General features: G+C 43.0%; 1 protein-coding gene across 6 annotated transcripts in view; it reads right to left on the bottom strand.

Moving 5' to 3' along the window:
* RARB (retinoic acid receptor beta) overlaps positions 1–17,520 on the bottom strand; it is a 1,106,099-nt gene that overhangs the window by 246,863 nt on the left and 841,716 nt on the right. The window contains exon 1 of one of the 6 annotated variants that reach the window (XM_077491429.1): positions 3,675–3,801. The exons of the other annotated variants lie outside the window; for them this stretch is intronic. Within the exon in view, the coding sequence (XP_077347555.1) occupies positions 3,675–3,753 (79 nt within the window). The 5' untranslated portion in view covers positions 3,754–3,801. Of the gene's footprint in view, positions 1–3,674; positions 3,802–17,520 lie in introns of those variants that run through there. 6 annotated transcript variants of the gene reach the window in all.

Raw genomic sequence — 17,520 nt, 5'->3', positions numbered from 1 at the left:
GCTTCTGCTCATTTACTAACCTTTGGAGCAATTGCTCTTGCAGAGTACAACTTCACTTTTCAAAGTGTACAGTGTATCTTTCTTTAGTAAATCAACCTCATAGTGTCCAAAGTTGCATGACAATTCACACTAGTGTGAACGGAGCCCAAAGCTTATTTTTTTTTAAATATTAAAAATGTCATACTTACAATGGTTTTGCACAGAGCAGCCTCGATTCTCCACTTCGGGGGTCCCCCGCTGGCGCTCTCCTGTCTCCACCTCTTCTGAGAATACCTCCATAGAAAGCCGCTTCCTATTCCTAATTATTATATTTCTTTCTTTCGTGCTTTGGGATTTGTAATGAGGTTTTAGGCATATTTTAAAAGAGAAGGTCAAACACAACATACAGAACTTTATTCCCAGCGCACTTAGTGTGAACTTTTGAATTGAAAATACATCTTCTCTGGTCCATGGATTTTACATGCACTGGAAAATGCATATATTGTGAACAGGTTCTAAAAGATCCAAAATTCCTCTGTCTTGCACATACAGTACACGTGTATATTCTATGAAATAGAGTGTTTATATAAAGCACCGTCAGAACACACTGATTTTCACTGACCTCATAATACAATGATCGGCACCACCGGCTATAGCCAGTGGCACTAATCGAGATGACATTTTACAACAGCCTGGTTGAACACAACTGGACTGATAGATCCACTTCTGTACAACCAGCCTGCCCATACATGGATCAAAATACGGATACGGATACAGAGGCTGCAGAGATAGAGTGAGGTAGAGTGGTGAACCTTGGAACTGGTGGGGGGAGAGCTTTGGATGTGAGTGCAGATGTGAGCTGGGGGCCTAAAGCGGAGTTCCAGTCATTTTTGTGTTTATTAAAAGGCAGCAGCAACAAAAAGTGTACCTACTCACACTCGCCTGTCCCACAGCCCAGCGATGCAGCCTCCTAATCCCTTGCCTCTCCCCGGCATTAGAAATGTGGGCACCCGCCTGTGATGGCTTGTGGCTTCTCAGGTGGGTGCGCACTGCGCATGCGTGAGTTGTGCTGCGCCTTCCCAATGGTCTGGCAATCTTCTGGGACTTGTAACGCATCCTAGAAGATTGCAGGGATGGAGGGGGAGTGGAGAACTTCCGCTCGAGTCACCTAGACGGCTCGAGCACAAATGGTAGCAAGTACCTGTCAAAACTATTTATCAAATTAGTATTGGAGCTTGGAGATTCTAATAAACGCACCACCTCCTTTAATATGACAAAAAAGTATATACCCAGAGAGCGAAAAATTTTGTTTTAAGGTGCAAGAAAATCAATCAAAATCAAAATTTAAAAAAATATATAGAATTTTTTATTACATAGATAATATAAAACTATTTATAAAATTTGGGCCAAAACAACCAAATGTTCAAAGTCCAAAAGTATGATTGCCTCTATATGTTTCCCCACAAATGTGGCTTCTTCTGGAGCTTTTGTAGGACCTTGTTTTTAATACATTACCACCTTTCAAAGTAATCATGGTTCCAAATGATCCCCAAGACCCACCAAGAAGTTCAATGGGAAGAACAATTGCCCTATAGTCATACCTATTATCTCAAGAAGTTTTGCGAATTGATCGATCAATAGTCATGTCCTTTCCTCAAATAAAAACTTCCTCTGGTGATGGCAAATTTGAAGATACTTGTGTCATCTGAGGACTCCCCTCTTTCAATTTACCACTGTTCCTTCCTTAGCTCAGTGTCAGTGGGACATCTTTTTAACCAGGGAGGATCAAACATTTTTGTTCAATCAATCCCAAGGGATTGACCCTTCTAAACAACTTATGGAGCCTCACTGCTAACAGGGTGAACGGAGGGTGTGCAGAGCTGAGAACAGAGGAACAGAGGTGAGTTGTGGACGGAGGGTGTGCAGAGCTGAGAACAGAGGAGCGGAGGTGAGTTGTGGACGGAGGGTGTGCAGAGCTGAGCTGTGAACAGAGGAGCAGAGGTGAGTTGTGCACGGAGGGTGTACAGAGCTGAGCTGTGAACAAGGGAGCAGAGGTGAGTTGTGGACGGAGGGTGTGCAGAGCTGAGCTGTGAACAAGGGAGCAGAGGTGAGTTGTGGACGGAGGGTGTGCAGAGCTGAGCTGTGAACAGGGGAGCAGAGGTGAGTTGTGGACGGAGGGTGTGCAGAGCTGAGCTGTGAACAGGGGAGCAGAGGTGAGTTGTGGACGGAGGGTGTGCAGAGCTGAGCTGTGAACAGAGGAGCAGAGGTGAGTTGTGCACGGAGGGTGTACAGAGCTGAGCTGTGAACAAGGGAGCAGAGGTGAGTTGTGCACGGAGGGTGTACAGAGCTGAGCTGTGAACAAGGGAGCAGAGGTGAGTTGTGGACGGAGGGTGTGCAGAGCTAAGCTGTTAACAGGGGAGCAGAGGTGAGTCGTGGAGGGCGGGTGTGCAGAGCTGAGAAAAGGGGTGCAGAGGTGAGTTGTAGATGGAGGGTGTGCAGAGCTGAGCTGTGAACAGGGGAGCAGAGGTGAGTTGTAAACGGAGGGTGTGCAGAGCTGAGCTGTGATGGTAGATGGGTGCAAAGATGAACTGTGAACATTTGTAGAAGTGAGATGTGCACGGAAGTGCAGAGGTTGAGCGTTGAAAGGGAAGAGGAGCTGAACTTTGGATGTGTGTGCAGAAAAGTATATGTAATGGCACTTTCACTTTTTACAAATGCTTATTATAGTGAGGTTTGTACGTGTCTGTTAGACTTTTGCTTATGGCACAATAATTAAAAAAAATATTTTGTGGGCACAAAAAATATGCCATATGTTACTCTAACACAGTGAGTAGGCTCACATTTTAAGCTTTCCCACAGTCAACATAACCCAACAGTGCCCTGAATTTTTTAAAGTGATAGCACTGAAAACAGCTGCGTAAAAATGTATCCCCAACATGATAAAATTCACAACTACACAGTACAAAAACATACAAAATCCAGCTTTAAAAAGCATATTAAACCTGAAACACAGATGTGTATCTGCAACCTACTAACTTTTGTATAACACTTTCAAGCAAGTTCATAAAATGACGGCACCAACCTTCTGGAATGTACTCAAAAACATCAAATCATTCTACAGTTGCAGACAGAATTGTAATGTACTACTATTTAAGTCTCTATGTCTTCACTTTCCCTATTCTCCTACAATCATCTTGGCATGATGAACTGCCCGATAAAGTGCTTGGTATGTGAGTTAATTACATTCATCACATTTCCTTAACCCCTGTATAACCTCCCATGATGAGCTCAAAATGGAAAACAGATACAAGATGCCGTAAGCTTGGCACTATCCCAGCACACGATATGATTTCAACAAGTATGAGGTTTGAATGGAAGCCGTCTTCAGATAGGTGTGCTAGTAACACAATGGGGCGTGGTTAGAGTATATATATCAAAGTCCGTCAATTTTGGAAAAAATAAGACACGTGGCCCGCAGTTATCCATCACGCTGCCTGTTACCGCTACGCAGTGCATCGTGCATTTCCTCTTACATATCTATAGTCTCATCAAATTGAAAAGCTTGACACTGGCTGGAAAATTAGACCCTAGGACAGAAATAAAGACCGATCACAGAGGGAGCTGATAGATCACTCCGAGTAATATATGGTTTCCAACATCACCCGCTGCTCTTATAACTCACACTCCCTTATTACCTGCAGGCATAAGCTGCACACAATCCAAGAGCTCTTTTGAGTTGCTGAAAGCACATTGTACGTGCTGAAGTAAGGACATTCTTCTACAGAAAACATGTCGACGCGTTCCACTCCCTTGGTGAAATGAGTAGACTCCAATATCACTCCCTGTCTTTTGTGTGTCAACAAATTCCTCCCTAGCTCCTGTGCTGTATCTATATCACCCTTCTTAACGCTGTGCTACGAGAAAAAATCCCAGCAATGTCATTTTGTCAAGACACTAAACAGCAGGGCCAAGTGATAAGCGGGAGAATAAATGACCAAAATAAAGGAAAAAAAAAAAAAAAAAGGGTTCCTTTATGACATCCTTTAGAACTGATAAGCATGGCTTATTTAACTCAAAAAGCTGAAAGACCAAAACCCTCAAAACAAAAGCCCTCTTGACAATTCCCAACATGTCTGGAATTTTTCTTTTGAGGTTAAATAAAGGAGAGCTCCTTCTTGCCATCAGAGCAGGGGTTAATAAGGTGCGGCACGCTCGGAGTCAGAACGCTTTTACGATGGTAAGACCACGCTGGGACACAGACGCGTTCTTGCTTAAGTCCTGATTAGAAGCAGCAGGCATTTTCCAATATATCCTTTTTTTTTTTTTTTTTTATTCGACCGCCCTATAGAATGAAACATTTAGCGTGTTTTTTAATATATGGTCAGGGTGGCTGAGAGTTGAGTTGTAAAGCAAAAGGCATTTCCTGCATGGCCCCGGAGGGGATGGCGAGCAATGAGCTCAGAATCCCTGGTGGGAAGGAGCAATTTGAGCTAATTAGGGTGAAAAGCGGAGTTGCCTTTGGTCAATACATTCTCTTAGCCCTCGATTTTCGTTGGCACCAAAAAAAAAAAAAAAAAAAAAAAAGAGTCGGTGCAGACTTTCTATTCTTTTAGTGTGTGTGCGTACGCTTCTAGAGTGCATGGCCTGTAGCTCACAGGCATTAGGCAGAAAGTCAAAGGAAATGCCAAAGTTCAACCAAAGTACAAGTAATTAGAAACAGATTCTCTGCCGTTTAAATGTGCCGAGCATTGTGCGAGTTATTTATATGACGCCAACTTAGAGGGGAAAAGTATATATACATTTAACGTCTATTCGAAAAAAAAAAAAAAAAAAAAAACGTTTTGTCTTCTGTCTAGAGAAATGTTGAAGGAAAGTGATGTACTTAAGAAAATCTGCTATTCTTAGAACGTTCCTCCTAGACAGGTTTATAAAGCTCCAGAGTAAAATATAACAGAAGGTTTGGACTCGGCATCAAGTCTTCAAATCTGAAGTTATTTGGAAAAGTGAAGTCATGATTTGGTCGGTCTGGGGGAAAAGATATGTGATTTGCAGTTGGCTGCAAGGGGGGGGAGGTATGAGATGGAGAACTTCCAGCCTTGACTTAGGAATAACCTAGCCATGACCCCTAGGGGAAGGGTACATGACCCGGTCATGGCGGAGGTCGGCTACGAGCTGTCGCTGGGGCTATGAATCCCTGCTATTCTCACCAAATACACGCAACAGGTGCAGATTGTAAGAATGTTACTGAGGGAACAAAGGAACAGACTAGGTAGAAGCTTGAGTCTGCTTTTTCCCAGCCATGAAGAAGAAATGAATGAAAGATTCCAGCTTCAAATTGATTGATTGCAGGCAAAATGAAAAAGCAATTTTCTACATCTCTATGGATTACACAAAGTCACACATCAACACTATAAAAAAAAAGTTTACACAATATAAGTGCTGGTAAAGTCTTTTTTTTCCCCTATGTATTATACAATTTTCTATGCATTGGGGGTTATTTACTAAAGGCAAATCCACTTTGCACTGCAAGTGCACTTGAAAGTGCATTCGCTGTAGATCTAAGGGGGGCATACAAAGAAAAAAACAAAAAAAAACAGCATTTTAGCTTGCACATGATTGGGTGATAAAATCAGCAGAGCTTCCCCTCAGAGCTACAGCAACTGCACTGTCGAGTGCACTTGTAGTGCCTTTAGTAAATCAATCCCATTACACGAAAAGAGGGTAATGGGACTTTAAATGATGTGCGGGATTAGATGCACCTTCATCCCTAAGACCCCTTTCAAACTGGGGCGGTGCAGGCGTTAGCAGTAAAGTGCCGCTAAAAGTTTTAGCGGCGATGTACCTCTGTTATAGCGACACTTTTCGGCGACCCGAAGAAAGGGTTAATAGCGCAGGTGTTGCGGCGCTGCCAAAGCACTTTGCAGGCGCTTTGACAGCGCTGCCCATGCATTTCAATTGGCAGGGGCGGTGCGGGAGCAGTGTATACACTCCCGCACCCCCACCACCCCAAAGATGCTGCTTGCAGGACTTTTTTTCCCATCCTGCAAACGCACCGCCCCAGTGTGAAAGCACGCGGGCTTTCATACTGGGCTGGCTTCAGAGGTGCTTTACAGGCCCTAATTTTAGTGCTAAAATGCCTGAAAAGCGCCCCAGTGTGAAAAGGGTCTTAATCAGAAATAGGAAAGGGGTCTTTGGGACTTTGAGCGAGGCACAAAACACGTGGTGGGAGATATTATGTAAATTGTTTAACCACTTCAGCCCCGGAAGGATTTGCCCCCATAATGATCAGGTGTTGCGGCACTGCCAAAGCGCATTGCAGGAGCTTTGGCAGCTGCTCATTCATTTCAATTGGCAGGGGCAATGCGGGAGCAGTGTACACACCGCTCCCGCATCACCCCAAAGATGCTGCTTGCAGGACTTTTTTTTCCCATCCTGCAAACGCACCGCCCCAGAGTGAAAGCACGCAGGCTTTCATACTGGGCTGGCTTCAGAGGTGCTTTACAGGCCTTATTTTTAGCGCTAAAATGCCTGAAAAGCGCCCCAGTGAGAAAAGGATCTTAATCAGAAATAGGAAAGGGGTCTTTGGGACTTTGAGCGAGGCACAAAACACGTGGTGGGAGATATTATGTAAATTGTTTAACCACTTCAGCCCCGGAAGGATTTGCCCCCATAATGATCAGGTGTTGCGGCACTGCCAAAGCGCATTGCAGGAGCTTTGGCAGCTGCTCATTCATTTCAATTGGCAGGGGCAATGCGGGAGCAGTGTACACACCGCTCCCGCATCACCCCAAAGATGCTGCTTGCAGGACTTTTTTTTCCCATCCTGCAAACGCACCGCCCCAGAGTGAAAGCACGCGGGCTTTCATACTGGGCTGGCTTCAGAGGTGCTTTACAGGCCTTATTTTTAGCGCTAAAATGCCTGAAAAGCGCCCCAGTGAGAAAAGGGTCTTAATCAGTAATAGGAAAGGGGTCTTTGGGACTTTGAATGAGGCACAAGACACGTGGTGGGAGATATTATGTAAATTGTTTAACCACTTCAGCCCCGAAAAGGGTTTATCCCCTTAATGACCAGACCAATTTTTGTGATACGGCACTGCGTCGCTTTAACTAACAATTATGCGGTCATGCGACGAGAGAGTCGAAACAGACAGGGCACAGCACTGGATCGAGATCACGATTAGGTGATACACATACAGAAACATGTTTTACCATAATGCAGATAATGATATAAAGTAAAACATTTTTAGGCTTTACAAGCACTTTAAGGTTCCTATAGACAGAGAACGGTCAGTCAATCCATCCATTTATGGTTGGAATGGGGCATTTTGTTATGTTGTAAGTACTACCATGACTCTGGCTGACATTCCCTGAGGGACAAGCCCCTAGTGCTTGCTTTTCCACAAACATACAGGCAGGGTGGTGGCTAAGAGGTTAGCACTTCTGCCTAGCATTACTGGGGTCATTGGTTCAATTCCCAACCATGGCACTACCCGCTTGCATGCTCTCCCTGAGCATACGTGGGTTTTCTCCCACACTTCTAAGACATGCCAATATGTAAATTGGCCATAGAATGTGGATGAATGAGAGTTCAGGACCTTGGATTAGATCCAATTAGACTCCTTGAGAGCAGGAACTAAAATAAATGTGCAATATATATATATCTTGAGCGCAGGAACTAAAATAAATGTGATATATATATCGTGCTATGTAAGTACAAGTCATAAATAATACTGTATACCTATATAATAAGTAAACCTGGTGCAAATTTGTAGAAACATAATGCAGTGGGCAAGTCGTGAATGTCATCTAATGTCTCCAGGCTACTTTAGGGCCCTACTACATGAGCAATTAAGTAATAAGAAATGTTATGACTGATTGTGGATTAGTATTATTATACAGGATTTATATAGCGCCAACAGTTTGCTCAGTGCTTAGTGCTTTACAGAATGAAGGCAGACATTACAGTTACAATACAATTTGGTACAAGAGGAATCAGAGGGCCCTGCTCGTTAGAGCTTATTTGTATTAATTAGCATTGTACTGTACAGGAGTTGTATGGTCTCATGAAAATAGTGAACGATTATAATTTTCATAATTTAAAAGTGTATTAATAGCAATTATTAATATTTTTAGTGGGGGAAGATTAAAACTCTTGACAGATATTTCTGCCATTGGAGGCTCTGTTGGAGAGATTCCTTCACTGCCGTCCTGTAAAAAGGTTGTCCTCAGAATAAGAGAATAGGAAGCGTTGGAAATTCTATAGTATCTAACAGTATATACACACAAAAGTATATATTTTTTTTTTGTAGGACAATGCTTGACTCTCGTACAGATTGTCCCTCTTTGGTAAAACATGGTTCCCATAACAGAAAGCAAGGGTACATTTCTCTAATGGAACCCCGATTACCAGTAAAACCAGACAGGGGTTCCACCTTTGCCCCCTACACTTTAGAGTGAATTTAAATCAATTCTAATCAAATATGCATTTTTGGTAAAGCTTTCATTTTTTTTCTTTTTTATAAAATACCAAACATGTCATACATACCTGGTCTGTGCAATAATGATGCACACATTAGCCCCAATCCCCCTTTTCTGGGGTCCCCCACCACCCCCCTGCCAAATTCCCCCATGGGTGGCGGTACTCATGTTTGCTTGTCCTGAGCCACCCTGTCTGCATCTATTGACAGAGACAGCGTTGCTCAGCCAAGCCCCCCAGCTCCCTCCATAGGGATTGATTGACAGCAGTAGGAGCCAATTGCTGCCAATGTGCCCTGTGAGGACAGAGAGAGACGCTGCTCTCATGCACTGCGCTGGATCGAGTTTTTACTCATTTAAGTATAAGAGAGTAAGAGGGGGATCCTGAGACAAAGAAGGGTTTTAACCTTTATGCCCTGTACACATGGTCGGAAATTCTGACGGAAAAGGTCCGATCGGATTATATTGTCGGAAAATCCGATCATGTGTCTGACTTTTTCCATTGGACAAAAAATTTGAGAGCAGGACCTCAAATTTTCTGACAACAAAATCCGATCGGACTTTTTCCGATCGTTTGTAGAGAATTCTGATCGAACAAAGTGCCACACATGCTCAGCTCAAATTACGAGACCAAAGCTATTGGCTACTAGCTGCAACGTAGTCCCGTCACAACGAACGAACGTCATCACGCTCTGAACGATCGGATTTTCCGACAACTTTGTTCGACCGTGTGTACGCAACACCAGTTTTGGACAAAATCCGTCGGATTTTGTTGTCGGAATGTCCGACCGTGTGTATGGGGGCTAAGGCTTTAGTACCACTTTCAGTCTCTTCCAAAACTTTTTTTTTTTTTTGCTGTTGCGATCTGACTTTCTGTAAGAGGATGGCTACCTACGTTCTCCATGGTCTCACTGTATTTAGGAACATAGCTACACTCTCTTGCTTGCTCCCAAGATGGACCAGGGACCATAGCAGGCATATGCAATTAGCGGACCTCCAGCTGTTGCAGAACTACAAATCCCATGATGCATTGCAAGACTCTGACAGCCACAAGCATGACACCCTGAGGCAGAGGCATAATGGAACTATGGGATTTGCAGTTTGGATAGAGCAAGGCACATGATCACAAATAAAGTGTGCTGCTTCTTCCAAACAAAAGGAAGTATGGGGGAAAAGGAGAGGTTTAGGAGCTCACGGAGGATGTTAAAAGGAGGCAGAAAAACACAGTAGGAAACTATTTCATGAACAATATAACTACAGGGCCATTAAATAGTGGATGTATATTAATAGTTTTTAGAGAGAAAGAATAGTGTTTAGTTTTACTTTAAGGGGTTATGTGGATAGTCTTATGCCATGCCCGTTGCTTTAATGCCTGCAATCAAAATGGCTGCTTTTATTTACTGTTTATGGAATAGGGTCCTTAAAAGGTATGTACTCTAATGCTTAAAAAAAAAAGTTATTTGGTCCGCTAAACATACCATTAAATACATTTTATCATAGCTGTTTGATAAGTAAAAAAAATAAAAATAACGACTGATCTTGCCAGAAATCTTGTCAGTTGGTAGTTTCCAGTGTTCTCTGACTGTGCTACATTCTTATCACTTACTTAGCTCATAGTTATCTCGGAAAAATGCACAACTCCACCCCTCTATGTTTTGGAGAAGAGTAGAGGGAGGGGGGAGGTTGTCATGCTTTGTTTCTGTTGTCCCGATGTACTAGGGTGAGTGAGCCATGTCACCCTAGGACAGGATGTGTGATCCTGTCCTAGAGTCCCCGGGTCGAAAAAAAATGCAGCCACCACATTTAGGGACAAGTAAGCTGTTATCACTTGAAATATTTAAAGGATAAGTTCACCTTTGGGAACATGTTACATGTTCCATCCTTATTTTAGGGTGGAGCATGTAACATGTTCCCACTGCTGCAAACTCTCCCCAACCTGCCACCTCTAATGACAGTAAGCCGGGGAACACAATCAAAAAAAAAAACCTCAGCTGTGCAGGGTTCTGTGAATGGGAGAACTACAAGAACTGACAGCCTTTGCGGCTGTCGGCTTGTAGTTCTCAATGAACTACCAGGGCACTGTTGAACACTCTAGGTAGTTCATGGCTGCTGATTTCCCTACTCTCCTCTCGGGTCAGCGCCAGCATAATCCTGGTTTCCTGCAGTCCCACTGCAGGTCCCGGGAACAAGATGCAGGAATGCAGGCTTCAGTACAGACGCCATGACAGAACACTTGGCTACCATTCCCCCAAGCCACTTCCTGTCACCGCAGATCTCCAATAACTGTTAAATTATGACAAAATAATCAACTACCCCCTGTGTCACTTTCTAAGCCACACCTCTTTAATTGTCACTGGTCGCCTGCTTCAGGAACTTGCTATTGCCATTCACCAGGTCCACCTTCCTAAGCCTCCTGCAGCTCTTCCTCCACTTCGCACCCTGGCACACAATATGTAATCTCTAGAAATTCACTCCACGTGAATTTTTTCTCAGGATCTCGCCTCATTGTGTATAGGAGGGGGGGGGGGGGGGTAAAAGGTTATGGGGGACATTGTGTGCAGGAAGGGGGGTGTAGGGGTAAAAGGGCACAGTGTGTGCAGGAAGAGGGGCAGTGTGTACAGGAAGAGAGTGTAGTGTTAAAATGGGGCAGTGTGTACAGGAAGGGGGTGCAGTGTTAAAGGGGGGCAGTGTGTACAGGAAGGAGGTGTAGTGTTGAAGGGGGGCAGTGTGTACAGGAAGGGGATGTAGTGTTAAAGGGGGGTAGTGTGTACAGGAAGGGGTTGTAGTGTTAAAATGGGGCGGTGTGTACAGGAAGGGGGTGTAGTGTTAAAGGGGGGCGGTGTGTACAAGAAGAGGGTGCAGTGTTAAAATAGGGCAGTGTGTACAGGAAGGGGGTGCAGTGTTAAAGGGGGGCAGTGTGTACAGGAAGAGGGTGTAGTGTTAAAATGGGGCAGTGTGTACAGGAAGAGGATGTAGTGTTAAAATGGTGCAGTGTGTACAGGAAGGGGGTGTAGTGTTAAAATGGGGCAGTGTGTACAGGAAGAGAGTGTAGTGTTAAAATGGGGCAGTGTGTACAGGAAGAGGGTGTAGTGTTAAAGGGGGGCAGTGTGTACAGGAAGGGGGTGCTGTGTTAAAGGGGGGAAGTGTGTACAGGGAAGGGGTGTAGTGTTAAAGGGGGGCAGTGTGTACAGGGAAGGGGTGTAGTGTTAAAGGGGGGCAGTGTGTACAGGAAGGGGGCTTTAGAGTTAAGGGGGGGCAGTGTGTGTAGGAGGGGGCAGTGTGTACAGTTTTATGCAAAGCATTACACCACTTTTTAACCCCCCTGACGGTATTCCCGAGTCTGACTCGGGGTGGATTTTTTATACCAAAAGCGGTATCCCCGAGTCAGACTCGGGACAGCGTCGCTGGATCCAGGAGGAGGTTTCCTTACCTTCTCCTTCGAATCCAGCGATGTCTCCCCGCTGTACGAGCGAGCCGTGCCTCGCTCGATCTATCACATCGGCGATCTCCGTGCCCTGCGAGCGTTGCGACGCACGGGCACGGAGATCGGCGCCAAATTCAAAAAGTGAAATAAACAGTAAACATACAGTATAATGTAATCTTACAGATTACATTGCTGTATGTAAATATTTCACATCCCCTTTGTCCCTAGTGGTCTGCCCAGTGTCCTGCATGCAGTTTTATATTGTAAAAACTGTTCTTTATGCCTGGAAACTGGAGATTGTCCATAGCAACCAAAACTGTCACTGTACATCAAAAATGATTTTAGACCAGCTAGAAAACAGCGATAATAAATTAGAATGACTCGCAGAATTGAGCGATAGCGATTTGTGGGGAGATCCGTCATCAAATAGTGAAAAGTAATGACAGTGACAATTCTGCAACTGAGCAAATTTCAGTGTTTTTGATTTGATAAAATTATTGAATAATTTTTATTATTGTTATATTATTATTTGGTACAATTATTTATAATTATTTATTATATTATAATTTATGATTTAATTTTTCAAACTTTATCATACCCGGGATGTCTGCTAGACTCTGGTTTGGACAGATTTAAGAGAGTTATTCCTAAGAATTGCAGGACTACAATATAAAACGCCAAATTTTCATGCAAAATAATTGTACCGCTTTTAGCACCTAAAATCCGAAATAATGGTACCGCCAGGGAGGTTAAGAAAACTTGGTATTTTTTATTCTCATTCCATAACAAATCCACCAAATAAGGTGATTAATCCTCATTTTAAGATAGTGGATAATAATCCATTTCAATGATTCCCCTTTGGCCAACTATGCCTTCCAGAACCACTGGTTTATAGCACAAAATACAGCCAGTTGTGAAATTTACCAAGGTGTAGTCAGAGGCACTACTGTAGCATTACAGCATCACGCTGGTCCAACAGCTGCATAGTTAAACATTTCCTTAAAGGGTAACTCCACTTTTGTGGGCAAAAAAAATAGCAAAAATAAAAAATGAATATGACGTATACAATTGCAAAAGTCATGTTGTAATTGAATGTTATTAAAAAATGCCTTTTTTGCATGTGTGCGCTGTAATATTTTGTTCTGTTGTATGCTCTTATGGTTGCACCATCTTTAATGCATATTTTAGGGTGTGCCCCCCCAAATATTTTGTTTGTCACAATGTGTACAGAACTCCTCCCAGATATGTTATGTCCTGCTTCTGTGATTGGCTGACTGATTTTCCCAGAAGTCTGCACTAAGATACAAATCAGAGTTTGAGCATCCCCTGCAACAAAAATTACATTTTTGGTGAGATACGCTCCGAGAGAAATCATATCTAAAACAGACACACAGACCCTGCAGTTTGTCTCTTTAGTGCCCTGCAGGTGCAGCAGCTGATTGGTAATTATAAAACCACTTTGCACATGGAGACGGACAAACAAACAGCTATTCCTTCAGAATAACAAAGATAGGAATCTGCAACAAAGTTTGTTAAAATCCTTGCAATGTACACAGATTACCCAGAGGGGAATGTTTTTTTTTTTCTCAACAAAAGTGGAGCTACTCTTTAATTTTACCAAACAAGTATTCTATTGGAACAGCTTGGTATAACCAAATGCTTAGCCAATCTGTGGTGGCACAAGGGCATGGCAGAAACATCTGTATATACATATTCTAAAAGCTGATGAGGACTGTACTGCCATTTATGCTGGATGACTACTTGCACATTAGCACATCTGAAGAACTCTGCAGAAGAACAAAAAGAATGAATCAACAAGCAGCATCTATTGGGAGCACCGTCTCAAGGGCTTATCCCAAATAACCAACTCAAACTTAAGGAGAAACACTTTATTTTCTATGCCTGACAGATCTATGTCTTCCAAAGTATGTGCGTGGGCTAACGCTGAGATTTTGCATGTCGTACTTTACTGAAGAAAGGTATTACCGTTATAGCGGAAGAGGAGAAAAATAAATTACATTCAGATTACAGGTAGTCACAGTCCTTCATACTGGATTCTCTTTGGACATCAAAGGCTGAGTTTACAACTTTTCCTCCATATGCTGCATATCTTCTCCCAGATGGCAGAAAAATCCTTATTTATGCTATTCTATCTATTGACAGTCTAACTGACATGTCCCCCCTCCCCTAATTCATCTGCTGTTACTAGGAATAAGAAAATGTACTGGAAATACACCATACGCTTGGAAGAAAACATGCAATATATATAACAGACAGAAACTTAAGTGAAGCCAGATATTGTAAATCCACTAGAAATGCTGGCCAGTACTCTCTATTTTCTCTTGGGTGGAGACATTGATTCAATTTAATTGTGAATATCTTAAAGCAAAAGTAAACCCATTGATTTAAAAGTTAAATTCCCAGCATGCCGGAAATGCTAACTGTCACATTAGTTGTGCTCTCAACCAAACTGTCAAACCATCCAATGGTTGGGGTCATAACTGATCACATGTGCAGCATCATGACAGTTAAAGATTAAGCAGAGGCCAAGATGGCAGCTTCCTTGGCTGAAAATAATTGGAGGGTTTACTTCCACTTTAACCCCCCTGACGGTATTCCCGAGTCTGACTCGGGGTGGATTTTTCATACCAAAAGCGGTATCCCCGAGTCAGACTCGGGACAGCGTCGCTGGATCCAGGAGGAGGTTTACTTACCTTCTCCCTCGGATCCAGCGTTGTCTCCCCGCTGTACGAGCGAGCCGTGTCTCGCTCGATGCATTACATCGCCGATCTCCGTGCCCTGCGAGCGTTGCGACGCACGGGCACGGAGATCGGCGCCAAATTCAAAAAGTGAAACAAACAGTAAACATACAGTATAATGTAATCTTACAGATTACATTGCTGTATGTAAATATTTCACATCCCCGTTGTCCCTAGTGGTCTGTCCAGTGTCCTGCATGCAGTTTTATATAATAAAAACTGTTCTTTATGCCTGGAAACTGGAGATTGTCCATAGCAACCAAAACTGTCACTGTACATCAAAAATGATTTTAGACCAGCTAGAAAACAGCGATAATAAATTGGAATCACTCGCAGAATTGAGCGATAGCGATTTGTGGGGAGATCCGTCATCAAATACTGAAAAGTAATGACAGTGACAATTCTGCAACTGAGCAAATTTCAGTGTTTTTGATTTGATTACATTATTGAATAATTTTTATTATTGTTATATTATTATTTGGTACAATTATTTATAATTATTTATTATATTATAATTTATGATTTAATTTTTCAAACTTTATCATACCCGGGATGTCTGCTAGACTCTGGTTTGGACAGATTTAAGAGAGTTATTCCTAAGAATTGCAGGACTACAATATAAAACGCCAAATTTTCATGCAAAATAATGGTACCGCTTTTAGCACCTAAAATCCGAAATAATGGTACCGCCAGGGAGGTTAAGCCAGCTTTAGACAGTTTGATTCGAACCATGTATGAGCAGGCTTAATGTCCCCAAGTTGGTCAACTGATCATCTTGTATACAACCAGCCTGCTGGATTACATGCAACATATAGCCGTTAACAATAATCACTATGTTCTCCCGGTGGGTACGGATTCTCCCACCGGTAGAACACATTGGGGGTTATTTACAAAAGGAAAATCCACTTTGCACTGCAAGTTCACTTGGATGTGCAGTTGCTGTAAATCTAATGGGTAGAGCTGAAATGAGTGGAAGCTCTGCTGATTTTATCATCCAATCATGTACAAGCTAAAATGCTGTTTTTTATTTTCCTTGCATGTCCCCCTCGGATCTACAGTGACTTTACTTCCAAGTGCACTTGCAGTGCAAAGTGGCCTTTCCTTTAGTAAATAACCCCCAATAGCTTCACAGGAGGGATTCCCCCATCAACACTAACTGCGTTATTTGCTTTGTTGCCCTTCTTTGTACTCGCTCCATTTCCAGTACATCCTTCCTGTGGACTGGTGCCCAGAACTGGACAGCATACTCTAGATGCAGCCGGACCAGAGTCTTGTAGAGTGGGAGAATTATCGTTTTATCCCTGGAATTAATTCCCTTTTTTAATGCATGCCAATATTCTGTTTGCTTTGTTAGCAGCAGCTTGGCATTGCATGCCATTGCAGAGCCTATCATTTACTAGGACCCCCAGGTCCTTTTCCATCCTAGATTCCCCCAGAGGTTCTCCCCCCAGTGTATAGATTGCATTCATATTTTTGCCACCCAAATGCATTATTTTACATTTTTCTACATTGAAACTTGTTTGCCATGTAGTTGCCCACCCCATTCATTTGTTCAGATCTTTTTGAAAGGTTTCCACATCCTGCGGAGAAGTTATTGTCCTGCATTGCTTAGTATTGTCTGCAAATACAGAGATTGAACCACTTACCCCATCCTCCAGGTCGTTTATGAACAAATTAAACAGGATTGGTCCCACCACAGAACCCTGGGAGACCCCACTACCTACCCCTGACCATTCCAAGTACTCCCCATTTATCACCACCCTCTGAACTCGCCCTTGTAGCCAGTTTTCAATCCATGTACTCACCCTATGGTCCATGCCAACGGACCTTATTTTGTACAGAAAAACGTTTATGGGGAACTGTGTCAAATGCTTTTGCAAAATCCAGATACTCCACGTCTCTGGGCCTTCCTTTATCTAGATGGAAACTCACCTCCTCAAACTTCACTTGCTGTATGATTATCCCTGGTCAAAGACAGCCAAGCAGCTAGCATTTTTAGACAAATTCAGAAATAGCAGCACAAGTTTTCATCTTAATAAATACTTCTTAGGCTGCATTCACAGCCATGCATTTTAAGGCACGTGTTTAAAAACAATGGAATGCATGACACTGCATGTCAGCACACTTTCTAAAGCAGAGTGCAATGCACAACAGGTCGATGTGTGTGTTTTTATACAAGCATCGACATGAAATGTAATGCATGTTACAACACATGGTTTTATTTGCTTTTATTACTTTCACTTAAAAATGCCGTAAGAGGAAGACGTGTGATGATAAATGTACCATGCCAAGCCAGCCAAACATGAAGACATCAGCATATCACACAACTGCCAAAGTTGGTGGGTGGACGCTTCCTCCCTTGGAAGTTGTGGTCATGTTCCTTCCAAATGCGTTACATCACCCCGAGTCTACAAATGTGCTGATATAGCTAGAATCAGCATTTATTGGGCCAAACAACATATTTCCAGTCATGGAGCTGCTGTTCCTGTGTCAATCTTGTCCTGATGTTCCTTAGCCCACTGTGCATACGTCTGGTGGTTACCCATGGCCAGAATAAATACTCTCATTTTGTATTATACTTCACTACAGTTAGATTTGTAGCGCACTGTCCTATCTGATCCTGGTAGTGTATTGTGGTGGTCAGTGTTGTGCTGTGGACTGGCAAAGCTTTATTGCCGATCACACCTGATGTCTTCTACATTCATCCAGCAAGAACGGCCTGCCACAGTTTGGTCAGCTTTGTACAATTTTCATGTTCTGCTCAATTGATTCGCTCCAAAAGGCTTGTTACCTTAGAAAAGCCTAGAAATTATACAGTTCGATCAATGCTTATTACCACCCTGCACCAATTCCAAGGTTAAAATTATGTTTGCTGCAGATCAT

Source organism: Lithobates pipiens, unplaced genomic scaffold (assembly GCF_037356315.1).
Source record: "Lithobates pipiens isolate NorthernLeopardFrog02 unplaced genomic scaffold, aLitPip1_a1.2 Scaffold_19, whole genome shotgun sequence".
In the NCBI taxonomy this organism is placed as follows: domain Eukaryota; kingdom Metazoa; phylum Chordata; class Amphibia; order Anura; family Ranidae; genus Lithobates; species Lithobates pipiens.
The sequence above is the reverse complement of the archived record's forward strand: the minus strand, read 5'-3'. Positions and strand labels throughout refer to the sequence as shown.